Source organism: Convolutriloba macropyga, chromosome 11 (assembly GCF_964194025.1).
Source record: "Convolutriloba macropyga chromosome 11, txConMacr16.3, whole genome shotgun sequence".
Lineage (NCBI taxonomy): Eukaryota > Metazoa > Xenacoelomorpha > Acoela > Convolutidae > Convolutriloba > Convolutriloba macropyga.
The window spans coordinates 43481710-43500412 of NC_134478.1; the positions used below are offsets into that span (position 1 = coordinate 43481710).

The following is an 18703-nucleotide window of genomic DNA, read 5'->3' on the forward strand; positions in this document are numbered from 1 at the left end:
CAGTTCCTTTTATTAAAAAAAAGCCGATAAATTTTGTTCATCTTCTTTCTTTTCATCAAAACTTCTTTATTTTTTTAAACAAGTAAATTGAAAAAATAACCCAGGGGTTAAATATTACAAGTTTAAAATGTTATATAAACATTATTTATCTAACTTTCAAATTATTTAGTGACAGATCTATCAATGAATAGTTTTGAGCAACTTTCTTAGCAAAAAAATACGAATTGCAAACCACATTGAAAACTTCCCGAAACCCTCAGTATCAGTTAGAATTTTTTGTTATTTCCTCTCATCGAATAATCTCTTAGTAATTATTCTACAAATTTTTGGGCTAATATGAAATGACCAAAAACGCTAACATTATGGTTCCACTTTTACTAACCTTTTTTTCACTCTATTTGAGCATGAGTAATTTTAAGAAATCGATTGAAACTAAGCACTTAAGAAAATTGGAGAAAAGATTTCAGTACAGTTTGTTTCCATGAGACAAAAAATTTCATCTGACAGTCATCAGCGTTCACTCAGAATAAATTAGACGCTTAAGTTTAAACTATTTGCAAATCATTCAGCAGATATCAATTTTAAGACCTCCTTCTTCTACCTGCAATCCTTTTTTTTCAATATAAGTTTTCTAGTTTTTGTTCTGGAAAAAAAATAGAACAGATAGTCTTACTTTGATGGTCAAACCTCTCATTATTTTTGTTCGCAACTAGGTTCAGTGGCTAATATCAGAACACCATGTTATCTTGACTAATTGTAATTGATCCTCTAGGCTTCATTTATTTATCACAGATGTGACAAAAATGAGTCAAAATCATTGCTTAGCACAGTTTAATTATTGGGTCCTGGAGATAGAGAAGTATTAACCGCAGAAATAGCAAAATTATGGATTTGAATAGTGAAGAAAAAATTTCCCGCAGAATGCTAAATAAGTGAAAAACATACATTGAGCAAAACCAAAAGATATGTTTGTCGGAGGAATTAAAAATATAAAATACATACCGAAGGCTTCGGAATCGACTCTGTTTTCTTCAGTTTAGGCCATGTGTTCATTACTATCGTAAAATTTGTGGGAGCGACAATTCGAAATGAAACAAATAAATTGATAGGTTTTTTGAAAAATTTTTACGTTGCAACCGCAAGCAAGTCATCTCATCATACGGATTGAAACACATAGTTTTTGTTCACTGAACGGTTTCCCGAACGTAAATAATACAGAGTGCTTGAAAAAAAAAACTAAGAGCCATCATTTCAAAACATCTTCAACTACTTTTTACCAAAATTTTATATATAAAGAGGTTCCAACAACTGATCTCCACAGAACTTCTGATAACATGATATGACTTAACATGGTCAAAAAGGCCAAAAAATACAATTTCAATTATTTCTGTGGAAAATTTTTCATGATATAAATTTTTCTCATCCTAATTAATATTGAAACTCATTTTGAAGATGAAGTTTTGATTAAAGTATACATATCAGGAGAAGTTTTGAACAACAATCCTAGGAATTAAAAGAACTTGAGACCTGACTATCTGTTATCTTTACATTTCAGACAAAATTATAATTATCACTGCAGTCTGTTTTGGTCACCCCACTTGAAAGATCTGGTCATTTTTAAGTCTGTGACTAGATTTCAAAAATGATAGCAGGTAAAGTTTTGATTTACAGTCCAAAAACGAAACAATTTATTGTCTTATTTTCACCAGATGTAGCCTATTAATAACAGCTTTTAATAGTACTTGCTTATAATTTTTTCCTGAAAAAATACAGCCGTGTCAAAATCATCGAACAAAATTTGTTATCTAAGTGACTAAGTGTGCACACTACGCTCTACCAACGTACCAAAAAGCAAGGTAACAGAAAGTAAAAACTGTGATAAAAACAAATTGTTTTTGAAGAAAATTAGTTGCTTGGAAGCTTAGACAACACCTGTAATTATAAGTAAAACATTAAAGACATCATGTCAGTGAGCTTTTTAAAGCAGACAATTATTGCAACTAAAACAGAAAGTGACATAATACACATGAAATGATTGCAAGGTTCAATAAAATGACGATAACTGCTCGAAAGCAAGTGACGTTCCAGTCTGAGATAACATTAACTACACCCAGATACATTGAAAAAGATTAGATTAAGCCTGAATATATGACCAATGAGACCGGTTTTTATCAAGAAAAACAAAAAAAAAGACAGCAAATACGAGCAACTAAAAAAAACTCAAATACGTATCAATGAATTTTCGAAAAACAAAAAAAAATATTAACGAAAGGATATAAATAGAAAAGAAATCAAACTTTATTTGGTTTGATAACATATATAATGTCAATAGTCATAAAAATCTTTAGCTATCGACTTAGATTTTTTTTCACTAATTTCAAGTTTTCCTCCATAGAAAGATAATCGGACCAGTCAAAATGAGACTTAGTCATAATACTTAGTCACAAAAATACAAAAAGACGGTTGAATTTCGAAAAATCAGTTGGTTTCATGATAACACATAATGACACACTCATGAAACATAAGCTATAAAATAAATTATCAAATGTACTTCATAATGTCTCGTTAGAGAGGCAATGGGACCAGTGATTACTGAGTCTCACCAATAGCACAAGAAACAACAAATAAGTGCAGAATTTAAAATTTGACAAATAAATGTCTGAAAAACTTATTGTGTAAGTCAATAAGACAATAAGCTATCTTCTGGAAGCAGAAAATAATCTTTTTTATTGCCTTAATAGAAAACCAATGGGTTCTGTCATAATTGAGACTAATAGATACAACCACAAAAAGAACACTAACTTCTTCTAAAATTCAAGAATTCACTAACAGTTTATACAAGGAGATATAAAAGTATCAAAGTAATATAAACTATGCGATAATCTTTGGCGGATTCAAACAATTGCAGTACGCCCGCCCCCACCCCACCAATGAAAACTCACGCGTTGTGAATTGTATTGGGGTACTTTCGAGGGATTGGACCCCCAGATCCGAATCAGACCCACTAAGAGTGAAGCTGTAAGTTGTCTGCGCCACGAGGAAGTGCAACAGAGTGTCGTACTCGTCGGAACTGTCGAAGTCTGCTCCCTAAATAAAAATTTTTTTGCTATCGTCGGAGAACTAATTTGGTTTCTTTCATTCTCTTTATGAAAATTTATCTGGTCTGTAGCTACTGGGATTATCGCAATAAGAGAAAGTATTCAAAAAAAAGAACACTGAATTCAATCCATTATTGCTGTGCAAAAACAAATAAGTAGATTGCGCAAAACAAAATGGCAGTGCAAAGTATCAATAATAATAGCAATGTCATTACTGAAAAAAAAATATTTATTCGAATTGGAACCCAAGAAAAGTTAGTTTTTAAACCTTACATGTTTCCAAGAAAAACAATCCGATAACTGCATGCAAGGGTCTCCTTTAAATTCCTCAAAAATATGATTAAAGATTTGGTTGGTTTGTTGGTTGGTTGGTTGGTTTTAATCTTCCAGATGTAATTAATTCGCTTTAATTTCAAAAAATAATGATTAGGTAGAATTTCTTGCTTTAGTTTCAGATCTCTAGATGAATAAAACTTTTTCCTAAAGAAGCTAGCTTTAACTGCCCAATTAAGTTGTCTGTCCTGTGTTAGAACAAGATTATGGTTGATAGACTGAATGATAGTTGCTAAATAATGTATGTGACTCAACACTAATGCGTTGAGAATGAGTTTTTTCATATTGTCTGGAATTGTTCTTCTTATTGTATAAATAGTCTTAATACCGGCAGCCATTTTTTAGTATGTGTTTTGTTTCTTCTTGGAAAGTTAATTATCTATCAATGTGGACGCCTAAGTATTTGATCGCCTCTTTTTCATCAATGACTACATTGTCAACAACCATTTGTGTATTGGCAGTTCGTTTTGTTTTTCTAGAGACTATGAACTTTGTTTTAGAGGCATTGAGACTTAACTCATTTGATTGGAACAAGGTAATTAACTTTTGTGTTTCCATTTCTAATTTTTTTGCTATCTTAGATTGAGGTATTGGATGTGAGAACGATTGTGTCATCTGCATATTGAACAAGCTCTGTTTCGTTGTCAAGGTATTTATGCATGTCGTTTATGTATAAATTGAACAGCAGTGGACCAATGACCGTTCCTTGAGCAATTCCTCTTGTGAGTTAAATGGATCTGATAAAATTTTTTTGTATTTTTACTTGCTGCTCGCGATGAGACAGAAAAATTTTAATTAATAGCCTAGACGATGTATTAAAACCTAACATATCTAATTTTTCATCAAGAATTTTGTGGTTTATAGAGTCAAAAGCCTTGGATAAATCCAGTAGGCCAGCAGATACATATTTACTTTTATCAGTTTCTGATCGTATAAACTCAGTACAGTACGTGATTGCATCTGTGGTTGAAAATCTTTTTCTAAATCCATATTGCGTTTTGGTGATCAGCTTTTCACACCATAAGTAATCTACAATTTGGTCTCTGAGAAGAGTTTCAAAAATTTTTGATATACATGGTGTGAGTGAGATTGGTCTATAGTTGTCTGGATCCTCGGTGTCTCCTTTTTTGAAAAGTGGTATTAAAATGGCTTTCTTTAAAGATTTTGGAAAAATTAGTTCTTTGGTGGATTGATTTTTCATGAATGAAAGCTGTGGAACAAGTTCCGACGCTGCATCTTTAAGTGCCCATGCTGGTATCGATGAAGGGCCTTGTGGTTTACTTACCTTGAGATGACGTAAGGCGTCGTGACATTCCTTATATGTGACAAAACGGAAACTGAATGTTCGTTTAGAAAGGTTGTTTTTCTCTCTAAGGGCCCTGTAAACCTTTGGTCCTTTGTATTGGCCAAGTTTAGAAAATCGAAAATTAAGAAGGTTTGCCATTTTTATAATCTCCGTTATGTAGTCTCCGAAAACGTTTCTCAAACCTTTGTTGTCCGTTTTCGTTTTTCTCTGATTCCGTATTTCATTTATCAGTTGCCAGTTTTGCGTGTTCGTTGCGGCAGCTTCAATGAGATCTGCGTAAAATTTGTTGGAATCATTTGTTCCAGGTTTTGAAAAATTTTGCTTTAGTTTAAAAAATGTTCTGTAGTTTTCGTCGTTTAAAAAAATGTCTCTGGAAATTATAAGAGACTTAGTTTCTCTAGTTAACCATTTATCAGCCAATTGAAAACTATTTTTATTGTTTCGTTTATAGCATATTTTGAGAGGCGCATGGTGATTTAGTACTTGAGCTAGAAGATAATCAAAAACTTCAACCGTTTGAGATGGTTTCAAGTTGTTGTTATACAAAAGTCCAATTTAAGTCCCTTACAGATGTTTGGTAGCTTGATTTTTTATAGTTGCTCTTGTCATGAATATATTTAATCAATCGGTGTTGTTTTGTTTTTGCATAGCAGTTAAAAATTCCTAAACAACCAAAATGGTTACTTTTTAGGCTAGTATCACAAGCGAAAACCTTTTCGAATAAGCTGGGTTCACATATGAGATAATCAATTAAGGTTTGAGTTTTTGAGTCGTTGGATGTTCTTGTTGGTTCTTCGTTATTCTGAACCTGTTGTCCATAATGTGTAGTTACTGTACACAGTGTTTCTCGTTCTCTTTTTTTTTTTAAAAAAATCAATGTTGAAATTGCCTGTCACAATCATCTGCTTATTTTCAGTGGTAGCATAGTCAAGGTTTAAAGCTAATTCATTTAAAAACAAGCTAGATTGTTTTTTATTCGGGCAGTATAAAATATTTAGTAATACTTGTTTTTTATTTGCGATGATGAGATTTATCCAGATCGATTCAAACTGTGGGCTAAATTTGTTTAGATCATGCCTTATTTTTGGCGACAGATGTTGGGGAACTAGTGCCATAACTTCTACCCCCTTTTCTTATTGTCAGACGTCGATACTAACCTGTCGTTGCGCAAGCATACATAATCGTCTAAGAGAGGATTTCAGAAATTTTCCTCCTCAAATTTCGTTAACCAGGTCTCCGTGAAGCAAAAAATACAGGTGATATATGTTGTTATCATCTGTTTCAAGTGAAAAGTTATTTTTAGAGATTCGAAAGTTTGTTTCAAGTGAAAGTTTGTTTCAAATTTGAAAAGTGGGTTTCAAGTGAAAAGTTTTTAGGTATTCAGGAAGAATTTTTGCTCTTGAACCAAAAATTTGCATTGTATATGGATGTTTACAAAATTGCACTCCGAGGAACATCTAATTGTAAAAGTTTAAAATTTATACAGCTAACTATTCACTTTAGAAAGTTTTGAAATTTGAAAAATTGTAGAGATTTCTGCTTGGCTACTTGAAAATTGAAGTAATGCCAGCAACTGTACTGAACAGACGTTCCAATAATCCGATAAAAGGGTTCCGTTTTATTGTTTGAATGTTAATACAAAGATAGTTTTAGATATTAGAAATGTTAAAAATATAAAACGTAATTAACTTTTTGCTAATGCTCTGTATTTTGTCATTTTTTTTGTTCTCTTGCATTTTAAAATTTCTAGCAAAATCAGTTCTATATTACAGACAAGATTTTACTGTCAAACACAAACTAACTTCATTAGAGTATTTTGATCTGTTTTTGTTTTCACGAAAAGGATTTCTAATCGAGGACATTTGGGACCTTTCACTAATATTTAATAACAAAATCAAAATTTTTGATTATAGTACAGATGCCTCTGAAAAGCAAACTTGATAATTGAATGGTTAATCAGATCAATGCATGAACTAAGTATAATTAACACGCCGTAATCAGGAACATATTTTTAGCATAGAAAATCAAAATCACTCATAATTTGGCGTTATTTTTTACTCAAAGCGGGTACAAAATACAGCAGGTCATATAGCATATAATATTCATAAATTGCCAACACTATGGTGACAATTCTGGAATTTGCTTCGCTCTGTGTACTCAATCTCACTTCTGTCTAGTTTTTTGGAATTTTAATTGAATTTTAATTTTCAAATAATTTTAACTGTGTTGGGGCGATATCTGTTTACGACTCGAAGAGGAGTATTGTTTTTCTTGAGAATTTTCTCCATGTGAACCATTTTTTTCCAGCGAGGGATGATTATGATTTTTCGGGATGATTTTTAAGGACTTGAATTTGAAAATGGTTTTTGACAGAATGACGCACATTGATAACCGTTTTTAGCCGTTTTTTGGTCCAAATGGCTTAGACTTTTGGTTGTAATTTTTTTTGAAAGTGATTCCAAATAAATGCCTTATAAAAAAGTGACCCTCTGAAGTGGATACCACGTTGTTTTTGAGAGCCTAACAAAGCGTTTCAGTAGTAAAATGGGGCTCATGTATCTCATTTTTTGGATGTTATTGGGTTTTTACTCTTTGATTTCGTTACTTCCGAATTTTTGAGCTGATTTTTTTTAACAATCTGCGCATATGGCAACTTCTTTATGATAACTTAAGCATCCAATGCCTCTTTATAACCTCAGGTATCTTTGTTTTTATAAAATTAAACACATGCTAACCCGATTTTGGCAGTGTTTGTCCAATATTTCGTCCGATTTTGGCTTTAGTTACTAGAAAAGTTTTTTTTGGATTGTGTGGGATTTCAATTTTGTTGAATTATTTGAATTATTTGTTTCTGTTGAGTCTCTGAATTTCAATTGATTTTTTAAATAGTGCTTTATTTAAAAAAATTGGGGTTTTTTCTCAATTTTTCTATGGTTTCGTATCTTTGAACTCTACGTCCAATATTTCCTCAAAACAGGAACATGACCCTGTTTCACGCATCATTCTATCACGCATCATTTCAGCGTTCTTCCGATTTCTGTACTTTTATATGCCATGTTCTGGTCAGTTGTTCAAAAAATTACAGATTTTATCTTTTTTTCTTAGATTTTTAAAAACTGCAATATTTTGAAGTTGCATTTAATACAACGCAGCACTGAGAATTTGCTGATTAATTTTTTCTGCGATGATCCTTGGAATCTATCTCTTGGTGTTAAACCGTTTTTGCCTTTAAGTATCATTCTGCTTCTTCTGTCTTCTTCAGGATAAATTTAGTTTTTGCTAAAGTTTAAACTCAGTCTCTCTATAATCTCCAACAGGAGAGAAATATTTTTTCTCCTTGTTGCTATAGTTTCAAAACTGAATGAAGGTGTTTTCTTGAGTACCAAATTCACTGCTTTTTCCTCTGTTCAGTTTCTAGAAATAAAATCTGCTTTATGTTTTCACAAAGTGTCTTTCGTGTCGCAGGGTTGATTGTGGAGCTTGGGCTTTTAAAGACCAGTATCATGAGTTTGTTCATGAGATTATAGAGTGCTGTCATTTTTCGGTTCGCTGTTTGACAATCATAATAATTTTGACTGTTTTTCGACATTACCAAAAAATTTTCATTAAAAAGAAGGTTTGCAGTATCAGAATTTCAGTAAGTTTCTTTTAGTAAACATTGCTGCTATTGTTTCACAATTGTGTTTTTGTGGCAATTTTTAATGAACGATGTTGTTACTGCTTTTAGTTTGCTCCAATCATATCAAAGCTGAAATTTTTCTTGCAAGAAAATGATTTACAACTATTTTCTCAATCAAATCCGATGAGGTAAAGTTAATGTTTTAAGAAAAATATAATGCTGCAGGCAACGTTTTCCGTTTTTTGTGAGGTTCTGAAGCTTTGAGTTGCTGTAAAAATTTTTCCTGCTATGTTCTTTGAAGATTTGCTCTCGCAAATTTAAGACTTTTGCAGTAATTTTTGTCACACTGAGATCAGGAAGTGGAGCGAAAAATCGAGTGGTTTTGTTCTGTGACTTTGTTTCATTCCAATATCAAAGCAGAGCGAGAAAACGGTGTTTGAAGAAAAATTTGTTTTCTCAATTGCAAATTTTTAAGCATCGGTGGCAATTTGACCTTGATTTTTGCTACTTCTTTTTCAATTTTTTCGTTCGGGTTTTTTTCTACGTGCTCTTCCCAATCCACTTATTGTCCATTCTAGGTCTACAGATTTGTTTAGTCAATAACAATTGTGTGAATTTTGTTGGGATTTTTGCTGCTATCTCGTGTTTATAAATGAGAACATTTGTTGTCTGAACACTTCGTTCAGACGATAATTTTGAACACTAAAAAATATCAGCAAGCGTACAGTTTTAGGCGGTTGGCGGTCACTTAAGTTGACCCTATCTATGAGTTTGCAGTTTGCAGAACTTTAGTAACTCTCTAATGTATTCCTTAACTTATTAAAGATAAATTGTGGTAATCTTTATTTTAGACACACCACAGTTGTTTAAAAACCATGGTATTAGATTTGTTTGGCAAAAACGATTGGCAACAGTTTGTTAAATCAATTTTTGACTCATTTGAACAAAAATTTTTTTACTCAAAAGTTTCTCTGTTTTTTTTTACAACGAAATGAAATTTTCCTCAAAATTTTTGTCGATTTTTCAAACATGGGATAGATTTTGAAACATTAACTTTTCAGTATTCAGTAAGAGCACTATTTTTGCAATTTGCTCATATCCCTTCGGTCTTAGGAAAGCTTTCATTTTTAGTTTGCAATAATTCGCCCATTGAAACTGTTTTACTATAACTTTAGTTTGTTTGCAGCCTGTGCAATAATATGACCTTTATCAACCTTGATCAACCTCTTTCAATCCATTGCAGTTTTTTTCTTTTATACAAACTCGATTATAGTTGAGCTTGAAGGCATTAGTTTAAATGCTCCGTCCCCAGTACCATATCATAGTATTTTATTACTGATTCATGCCATTCTAATTTCAGAATGTTTTATTCAGTACTGAATCATCATATGAAGATTTTATAGAAAGTGTTATTTTTTTGTACTTTCTTTTTACTGATTTCACTCTGGACATCCAGACTTCTGTTTGCTTCCAAAATTTCGAAAGTCATTTAGAATTTTTTAGATTATTGCTGCTGTCGCCCGCTTTTATAATTATAACTTTGCTTCAGTTGATAGAAGTTTCAATCACAACGCAGGTTGAGGTCTAAACACCCATTTTTATCTGATCAGACTTTCCAGACCGAAATTTACTCTGATCAGGATTTCCAGACTAAAATTAACTCTGATCAGACTTTCCAGAGCGAAATCGCCTCTAATTGGACTTTCCAGACCAAAAAATTTCTCATCAAACCATCTCCAGACCTCAATCTAGAGTTAAACTCAAATCATTATTGAAAGTGATCATTATTGATCAAAATTTTCAGACCTCAATTAACCTCTGATCAGACTCAATATAAACCATTGTGCCCATATGATCAGATATATTTATCGCTATATTATATTCATTTCTTGAAAACTGATGTTTTCTGTAATATATTCAACTAGGGCTCAGCAAATTCTAAATGTATTGCTAATGAAAGGGAAACCCAATTGCCGGAAAAAATTTATTGAGTATTATTGAGTTGATTCATGTCTTTGACGGAATAGATGAACTTTGACAGCTTTGCATAATAACGTCTCTATCAACAGTTATTACAGGCCTTTCCAAAAGTGAACCGACAGTTGCTATCAACTGGACATCTTGGTTTTGATAAACCCATCACATTCTCGATGAATCTCTGACCAGAATAGTGTTGTATTGTTGACTCTTGGCAGTGACATCTGTCAGAAAAATAAAAAAACTTGAAATCATAATTTGCTGGAATTGGCCTCTGATAAGACTATCCAGCGCTCGAAGCCGCCTCTGATCAGACTCTAGCGCGCTCGAAGCTGTTATGATCAGACCGAAGTGCTCTCGAATCCGCCTATGATCAGATTTTTCAGACCAAAGTGACCTCGGATCAGACCATCTCCAGACCATAGTCCAGACTGTAAGGCGCTCGAACTGCCATCCAGACCCTGTAATTTCCCTCTGGAAACACACTGCTGTGCCCTCGAGTGGGTCTGCTCAGACGATACTTTGGTTCTGGCCATGAACCTGGGAATTTAACAGGAAAGTTACCCTTGAATAAAACTTGGAGTTTAAATAGAGACAAATAGTTGACTAGCACAATGTTCCAGATGATCTGCAGCTCCAAAACCGTTGGTGGTCTAAAGCCTGAAAAAATACCTGGACATAGAGAGTGGCATTGTCCTGGTCAGTCCTTCCCAGATTACCACTGAGCAGCATCCGAACAGACTGGGATGTTTCGGTGTCAACTGGTAACCAGAAACGTACCAACTGAGTGTCACCGTCAGCATCCTCAACACCTGTACAAATAACAAAGTGATAAAATCAAGATTTTGAGCTGTTGACGATGAAGACTTTACAAGATAACTATTCATCTTGCAAGATCTTAACAACCAGATTAGGTGAAAGAAATTACCACCTAAGAAATATCAATTAGCAATTCATTGCTAATTGAACGCATTCATTCAGCATTCATTCACCTTGCAACACCTTGCACGATAACCCCTTTTTGCAAGATTCTTGCAAGATCTTGCAGGATAACCGTCCGGTCTCGACTGGGGGACACAGAAATACTTGAAGATCAAAGCCCGCAGATTGTATGACGGTATTCTCATTGTAAAGGGAACCGTTTTTTAGCAGCATAAATTCATTAAGTAATCCTTGCTCTTTTAGTAATTTTGAAGCGTCAAAAACATCCACTATCTCATCAATTACGCTTCGCGGTTATTACTTTTTAAGTTTTCATAACAAATTGTAACTGGTTTGCATTAGTTTCAATGATTTCAATTAGTTTGAATTTTTTGGTCGTCTTAATTTTTTGGTCGAATTTTTTTCTTAACAAAGAATTTTATCTCTAAGATTTGGACTAAATTTTTTAATATAATTTGTCTGTTTATTCTGTCAATTGCGTATGAGGTCAAAATTTAAAAAAAACAAAGACACTAATTTCAAAACGCAACATCACAAGTGATTGAAAAAATTTTATTATAGGCTTAAAAGTTAGTTAATGGCGTACTAAACAAATTGTTCTGGTGACATTTGCCATTATATTGATAGATTCATCATTTGGTTTATCGTTTGTCAACTACTGTATCAAAAATAGCCTCTAAACATCCGCTTTCATCAAGTGGTTTCAATACGTGATTTTTGAATTAAACACAATTGGGAGTTGGTAACTTAATAATTTTGAAATCCATTATATTTCCCCTCATTTAGAGTTAGAATGTTTTGTTTCCTATATTGTTCAGTTTAGATTACAACTTTTCAGCTCAAACTTTTAAATAAAGTTCATTGTTTCATGAAACACAGTTTATGTACTATCTGCAAAATGTAGGACAGTGGGTTTTTTCCTCATGGCTTCACTGAATTCATTTATTTTTAGTATGAAAACTAGTGGTCCTGAAAGAATACTTTGTGGAATAGCATATTTTCTTAAATTGCCGTCTGTTGCAATTATTCCATTTTTAACTCACGGTTTCATATTAGTGAGGTACGGATTTAGTAAAGATCTTGTATTATGTTCAAAAATCAAAACCATTTTTTTGATGATGTCTGAGGATGATGAGACAAAGTGTTTTGCTAAATTTAAGAAAATTGTCACAACTATTTCTTTTTCTTCAAGAAAGTGACTTAGTTTTTCTGTAGGGGCGAATATTTCATGAAGATACGACTTTTTTATGGAAACGGAACTGATTTTGTTAACAATGACATTCTTATCTAAATGTTCTGTTTGGTGTTCCCGGAGAAGTCTTTGAAAAGTTTTTGCTAATGCTGGAGTAACAGAAATTGGCCCATAATTTTCAGGATTAAGTCGGTCACCTTTAGTTTTTCTAATCAATGTTCTGTTACTCAACCATCCCAGTTGTCATAATCATTTTAAACGGGTGTGAAACAATTTTTTTTAGCTGTTGTAGAAACTCAGCTTGCGGTAATTAAAGCTGACAGAGTTGATGAATAAGTGGAGATTTGGCACGATGGTAGTATGCCTGGCCACTGATCGGGGGTTAATTTTTCGGGCCCGGCAAATTTTTTGGGGCATTTTTTGAGAACTTTTAAACGCTCTTTAATATACAACTAAGATTTCTTTCATTTTAAAAAAATGGTTGATGCCTTATTGGCCGACAAGTCGTTCAGCTAAAAACAAAAATAATGAGCAATTTAACCAACAATTCACGTAACAGGAGCATTTAGAGTCATATTGAAAGTGACTGGCTACTTTAAAATGATTTAGTATGGACACACAAACGTCAAAGTATTATCAACTTGCCTCGCCATGGTTGCATCTTTCCCCCGCCAAGGAAGAGCGGGTGGTTGCCGCCAAGAAGAGGCTCAATAGAGTAATAACGAGCTGCACACCAAAGATAATGGCCAACCGAACTCTTTAACTACCAATGAAATTTTATCACCAGCTAGAATGAAAACATTGGCTAAATATTGCATTTTTGTTGCTTTTCGGCTAAACACCCTGCCGAGAAATATTCCTAGGACCAAAAATAGACAACTGGAAAATTTTTTCTCATTGTTGCTTTTTAATAAAGCAGGCAAAGGTTCAACAGATATTTGTTCCGACCCAAATGTGGGGGGAGGAACTATATGCTCAAATGGGTTTTTTTTGTTCAGACAATTTTGGCCGATCGATATATTCATAGTAGAGACTGGTATCATTAGAAAGCTCGACCAGCGTAGCATATGGAATTTAAAAGATTTTTTTGATTTTCGTATTCTGCGGGCAGTTATCGAGGTATAAACTTTTGAGAAAAGTCTGAGTGAATTTCGTTGTTTTCATTCACATTTTCCGTCATTTTTGACCAAACTTTCGTTAACTTTGCTAAAATTCGTTAAAGTTTTTCAAAACAATGTTATTGGTTTTACGGTTAAGGATAGAGAAGGCTCGCCATTTCGTTTTAACCAAGCTTTTTGATTAATATTGTTGCTAGGTTTTTTGAATTTGAGACTTTTTTTTAACTCAAAAAGGCTCCAAATAAGCTTTTGTTTCGTGCTTCGTTTAAATTTGCAGGAAGTAGAGATCTAAAATCTGCTGCCACAATTGTGAAAAAAATAGCTCTACATTTTCTTCCTGTATGAGTTTTCTGGAATCATTTTTTGCCGGTTTTTGAAAAAAACCTAAAAATTATAAGAAGTGTGGTTCTTTTGTTTGTGGTTGATTGGAATAATTCATTTAAAAATTAATCTGTTTTGCAAATATATGGACTAATAGTTGTTTTTGGTGGACGCTGAAAAAAATCAGGGCTAGTGGTCAACTCAGAATGGTTTCTTCCAATCAATAATTGTTCGGATTAAAAAATTTTTCAAAATTTTTTTTCGTAGTTTTGTTTTTTTTTTATGTTGATTACTGACTTGAATTATATCAAATCACGGCCCAATCAATGATTATCTATATTATTCACAATAAAATAAGGCCACATGAAAATATAATTGTCTTCAGAGAAAGTCTTTTTTATGGCTTTGAAAATAAGTTTTCATAAATTTTTTATGATTTCCTTTTGTTTTGGATTCATTTGTAATACTCTTTGCAGCCCTATGACTACGTTTTATTAACTAAAGATTCGATTGGATCCTGAAAATCTGCAGGTGAGCATAGGCAGTGTCTTCAGTTATTATCTAATGCCTCTTATGACTTTAAATTGTATTTGTTTTAAGAGAATGTTAGTGAAGTTTTGAAATTTGTCAATTTTTAATTTGACAAATTTTTAGATTTTGTCAAGTTTTGAAATTTGTCATGTGAAGTTTTGAATTTTGTCAGTTTTCAATTATAAATTTTGTCCGCCTGTAGCTTCGTCTCATTTTAAACAGGACAACATTTTTTCCAAGTGAAAAAAAATACTCATTACAATGGTTTTTATTTTCAAGTAATGTTTTTTGGCTTTCTGACTAAGAATCTTCATGAAAGTTTTTTGAAATTTTGTTTGTTTTCCTGTATTTGAATTAATTATTTATTCCTTTAATAACTATTAACATTAATTATAGCTCCAATTGGCCTTAAAACAAAAACATTTTAACGACTTCCGTGAATATCTGACAGTTTCAACGACTGCAGAACCTTTCTCTCAAAACGTGGATTTTTGTCTTTGCCTGTAATTGTGTTTTTTTTGTTTTCATACGGCATATTCCTGTCAATCAAAAACCCTAATTACTTCTATAGACGTTAAAACGAATCTGTTTAGTGGTTTTGATGAGAGCTAAATTTTTAATTACTTTCAATTATTTTATTTTAGGAATATAATTTTGTATTTCCCAATTTCTACATATTTTCCTTCTGGCGTTGTTGTTTGTTCTCTTTTCAACTTATCACAGTAAAGATAATTCCAACTGGCCTTGAAGAAATGCGCAAAAGAAACTGTTTAAGACTTCAGTGGATATCCTATAGTTTTAACGGCTGCGCATCCGCACTCTCCCAAAGTTTATTAAGATTTCTTTTGTTTTTGTCTACTAATGTCGTTCTTTCTGTTGTCGTTTGGTATATTTATGACAATCAAAGGTTTTGAACGCTTCCACAATTATTTAATTGAAGCATTTTCCGGATTTCTATATATAGTTAGCGGTTTTAAAGACTTTCAATTGTTTTTTTTTAATGGAAACATTTTTGTTATTCCCTTTTTTTGTTATCTTTGTTGTCAGCAAGTAACTAAATCCTTTTGTCGACAGAGCTAATCAGTTTTCTGTTGCTCTAGATATTATTTTTGCAGTTTTTTATGTTTTGAAAGATATCTATGGAGCTTACAATTGTGTTTTTTTAAGAATTTTGTGTTTTCGATACTCTAGAGTATTTTTGGTTCTTTTTGTTGTCTTTTCCACAAGGACGCTTTACCTAGAAGAACCAGTTAAAATCAAAGAGGTTAAAGCAATCACTTAATTGTTATCGTCGTTTTAAAGTTTCTTATGGTTTTTTAATGTATTACAGATGCAATGGCATCAACACTTCGATAAATTGTTTGTATAATTTCTAACTTATCTTTTTTTTGCTGTTTTTTGTCGTCCTATGATTTAGTTTCAACACTAATAAGCATAACTGAATTCCTGAGCAGTTGCAAATAGATCTTTTTTTGTTTAAATTTCAAAGCTTATGGTTTGTTGGAACTTTTGAAAACATTTCTTTTAAAAAAATCAGTTGGTGTTTGAGCTTTGTCACTTTTATATTATTTCTATAAATTTTGTAGATTGGTCTCTTTAACGATAGATCGCTTCCTCTTTCCAATAAACCAAGAACCAATCTTTATTATAGTTTTATTTTAAACCAATGATTTCTTGGCTTTGGTACTACGCACTTTTGTAAAAAAAAGTTTGATTTTTGGATATTTGCTCATTCTGAGTTTTCTATTTTATTTCCGGATTATGACACTAAAGAGTTGGGCCAACTGGCGCTGTTAGTTTTGCCGTCGTCCAACTTATTACATATAGCGACAAGTTTCAATTGCTTCACGCATAAAATAAACTCCCATATGAGCCGAGTTGATGGGAAGTGGATTCAACCAATCTGAAATTGGTTGTTTTCAAAAAATGAGAATTTTATTTTCGATTTTTGTCCTTTTTGCTCATTGTTGTCGGCGTGTTACCAAGTCGCATTATTGAGAGGTCTCATATCTTATCCAATGAACATTTAATGAAAAACAGGTTGATTTTTTTAGGTCGGGTTTTATCGGATTCCTTCTTCATTTTTTTGTTTTCTGTTTTTAAATATATTCGTTGAGTTTTGGTCTGAATTAATGTTTGCTAGTGTTTGTTTTCGGGTGTGTCTCATCGGCTCTCTAATCCAGCTTTATTTTTTCACTTAATTGTTTGCTGAGAGTTTGATGAGAGTTTTTGAACATTTTCTTTCTTTTCCTCATTTGGTAGACTTATAATTCAAAATGTGGATGGGCGGGGTCGGAACATCATGTACAAACACGCATTACCGAGCCTCCTTGTTGAGATATACAATTAGATACAATTTTTAACGTTTACCTGAAATTTAGGTTCGTCTAGAAATTGTTGTTAGTGCAAGAAAATGTTATTTTTCTACATTATCTGTTAAGGAATAATACATCAAGCATAAGAACTATTCCCCATAACTTTTGGTCTCCATCTAGCTTACAGTGCGTTTTTGACTTGCATCCTTAATTGATTGCCTATACCAACTATGTAATTTCATCGCATTCACTGCTGATCTCGCACATTTTTTACACTTTTTGTTTATTTAGTGGTGAAATTAGTTTGTTTCACCACTAAATTCAGCAGTGATTTTATGTAATTTCATCGCATTCACTGCTGATCTTAAACAATTTTAACACTTTCTTCTAAGCAGTGAATTTATGTAATTTCACTACTAATTTAAGCGGTGAGTTTATAAAATTGAACTGCATTCACCGCTTTTCTCAGATAATTTGGACACTTTCTTTAAGCGGTGAATTTATGTAATTTTACCGCTAAATACAGCGGTGAAATTATGTAATTTCAACGCTACCAGGTGATAAAGGTTTTTTCACCGCATTCACCGCCTGATTTATGTAACTTCACCGCATTCAACGCTTACTTACAAAGTTTTCCGCATCAACCACTTATCGTGCATATTTTTTGCTTTGAATGACGGTGACCCACGACCCGGGTTGAAGAATTAAAAGCTATAGTTTTGTTTAGTTGGAACAATTAAGTACCAAGTTAAGTGCCGTTTATTAATTGTACCTGAGAAAAAATTACTGAAGAAGGAGCCGGGCTTGTCAGCGTAGTCCTCCACATAGATGTTCCACGGGGCAGCGGGCTCTAAAACAGACAAGTTCAATCCAAAACTTCAAATCTCATTTTGCGAAATGAAATTTGAAATGCTTTGATATGATCTCGATAAGACTAATTCTTGCCAAGAAAATATCAAGATATGTATGAAGTTGAAAGATCTTTGAATGTTTCAAGAAACTGGTCAGCTGACCGGGATATAAATAGGATATGTTAAAAATTTTTAATTTTTCATGCTCAGTTTAACAAGAAAATTAGGCGTCCCCCAATTTTGGCCTACAAAACAAGATCTTGCATGTCTTTGTAAGATGTATAAAGTTTCGTTTCTCTCGACAAAAAATAAAGATTTTTTTGCGAAAAATAAACAAGGCAGCATTAAAAAGAATTTGCAACTTGGAGTTTTAGTCTGTGCAACCAGTACAAATGTGTGCAGTTTACAAAAGAAATGAGGGAAAATTAATTTTGAATAACTGAATCGTTTTGAAAAAATTCTTGGCCTCTTAATACCTCTTACAGCTGGCCTCTTTAAGGTTAGCGTTCTTTTAAATTGGTGTTTTAGCTCAAATAAGCCGTTTCAAAGTACTGCTAAACAAAATTAGAAGGCAGACAAGGACGCTCGGTAATATGCGTTAGCACATAATGTTCCGATCCCACTTATCCACAAGTTTGGGCTCATTGTCTGCCAAATGAGAAAAAGATAGAAAACTTTCAAAGAATCGAGAGAAGACAAACGAAAAAATTAAAAAAAAACAACAAAATTTTACATCCAAAGCTCAAAGTCTATTTTCTGAAAAAAATAATAACAAAGTCAAAAAGACGTCTAAGAAAAATTCATTTAAACAAACTAATGGGCTCTTTGCTAGAAAAAATATGGAGCCGGTCCCTGATAACAAGTAGACAAAAAATACAAAAACGATAACGCCAAAAAATACGTTTAGGTTTTCTTGTAAACAAATAATTTTAAAAAAACCCAATGATATCAATAAAAATTATTATGAAATTTTCTGTTCATTCAGACGGAAATATGAATACTTTGAGGTCTGTAGTTATCCAAATATGTCGCACTTCTACAAAAACGTCAACTTCAGAAGAAAAAAGCATTCCATAAGTTTTTCTGAGAAAGCGGCGTCG

The 18703-nt window shown here is 32.7% G+C and overlaps 1 protein-coding gene across 1 annotated transcript in view; it reads right to left on the reverse strand.

Moving 5' to 3' along the window:
• The window catches only part of LOC142349137 (uncharacterized), a 271437-nt gene that overhangs the window by 48618 nt on the left and 204116 nt on the right, over nucleotides 1-18703 (reverse strand). The window contains exons 14-16 of the mRNA XM_075400552.1: nucleotides 17525-17602; nucleotides 11006-11145; nucleotides 2943-3087 (exon numbers count right to left, since the gene is read on the reverse strand). Coding sequence (XP_075256667.1) covers nucleotides 2943-3087; nucleotides 11006-11145; nucleotides 17525-17602 — 363 coding nt within the window. The remainder of the gene's footprint in view (nucleotides 1-2942; nucleotides 3088-11005; nucleotides 11146-17524; nucleotides 17603-18703) is intronic.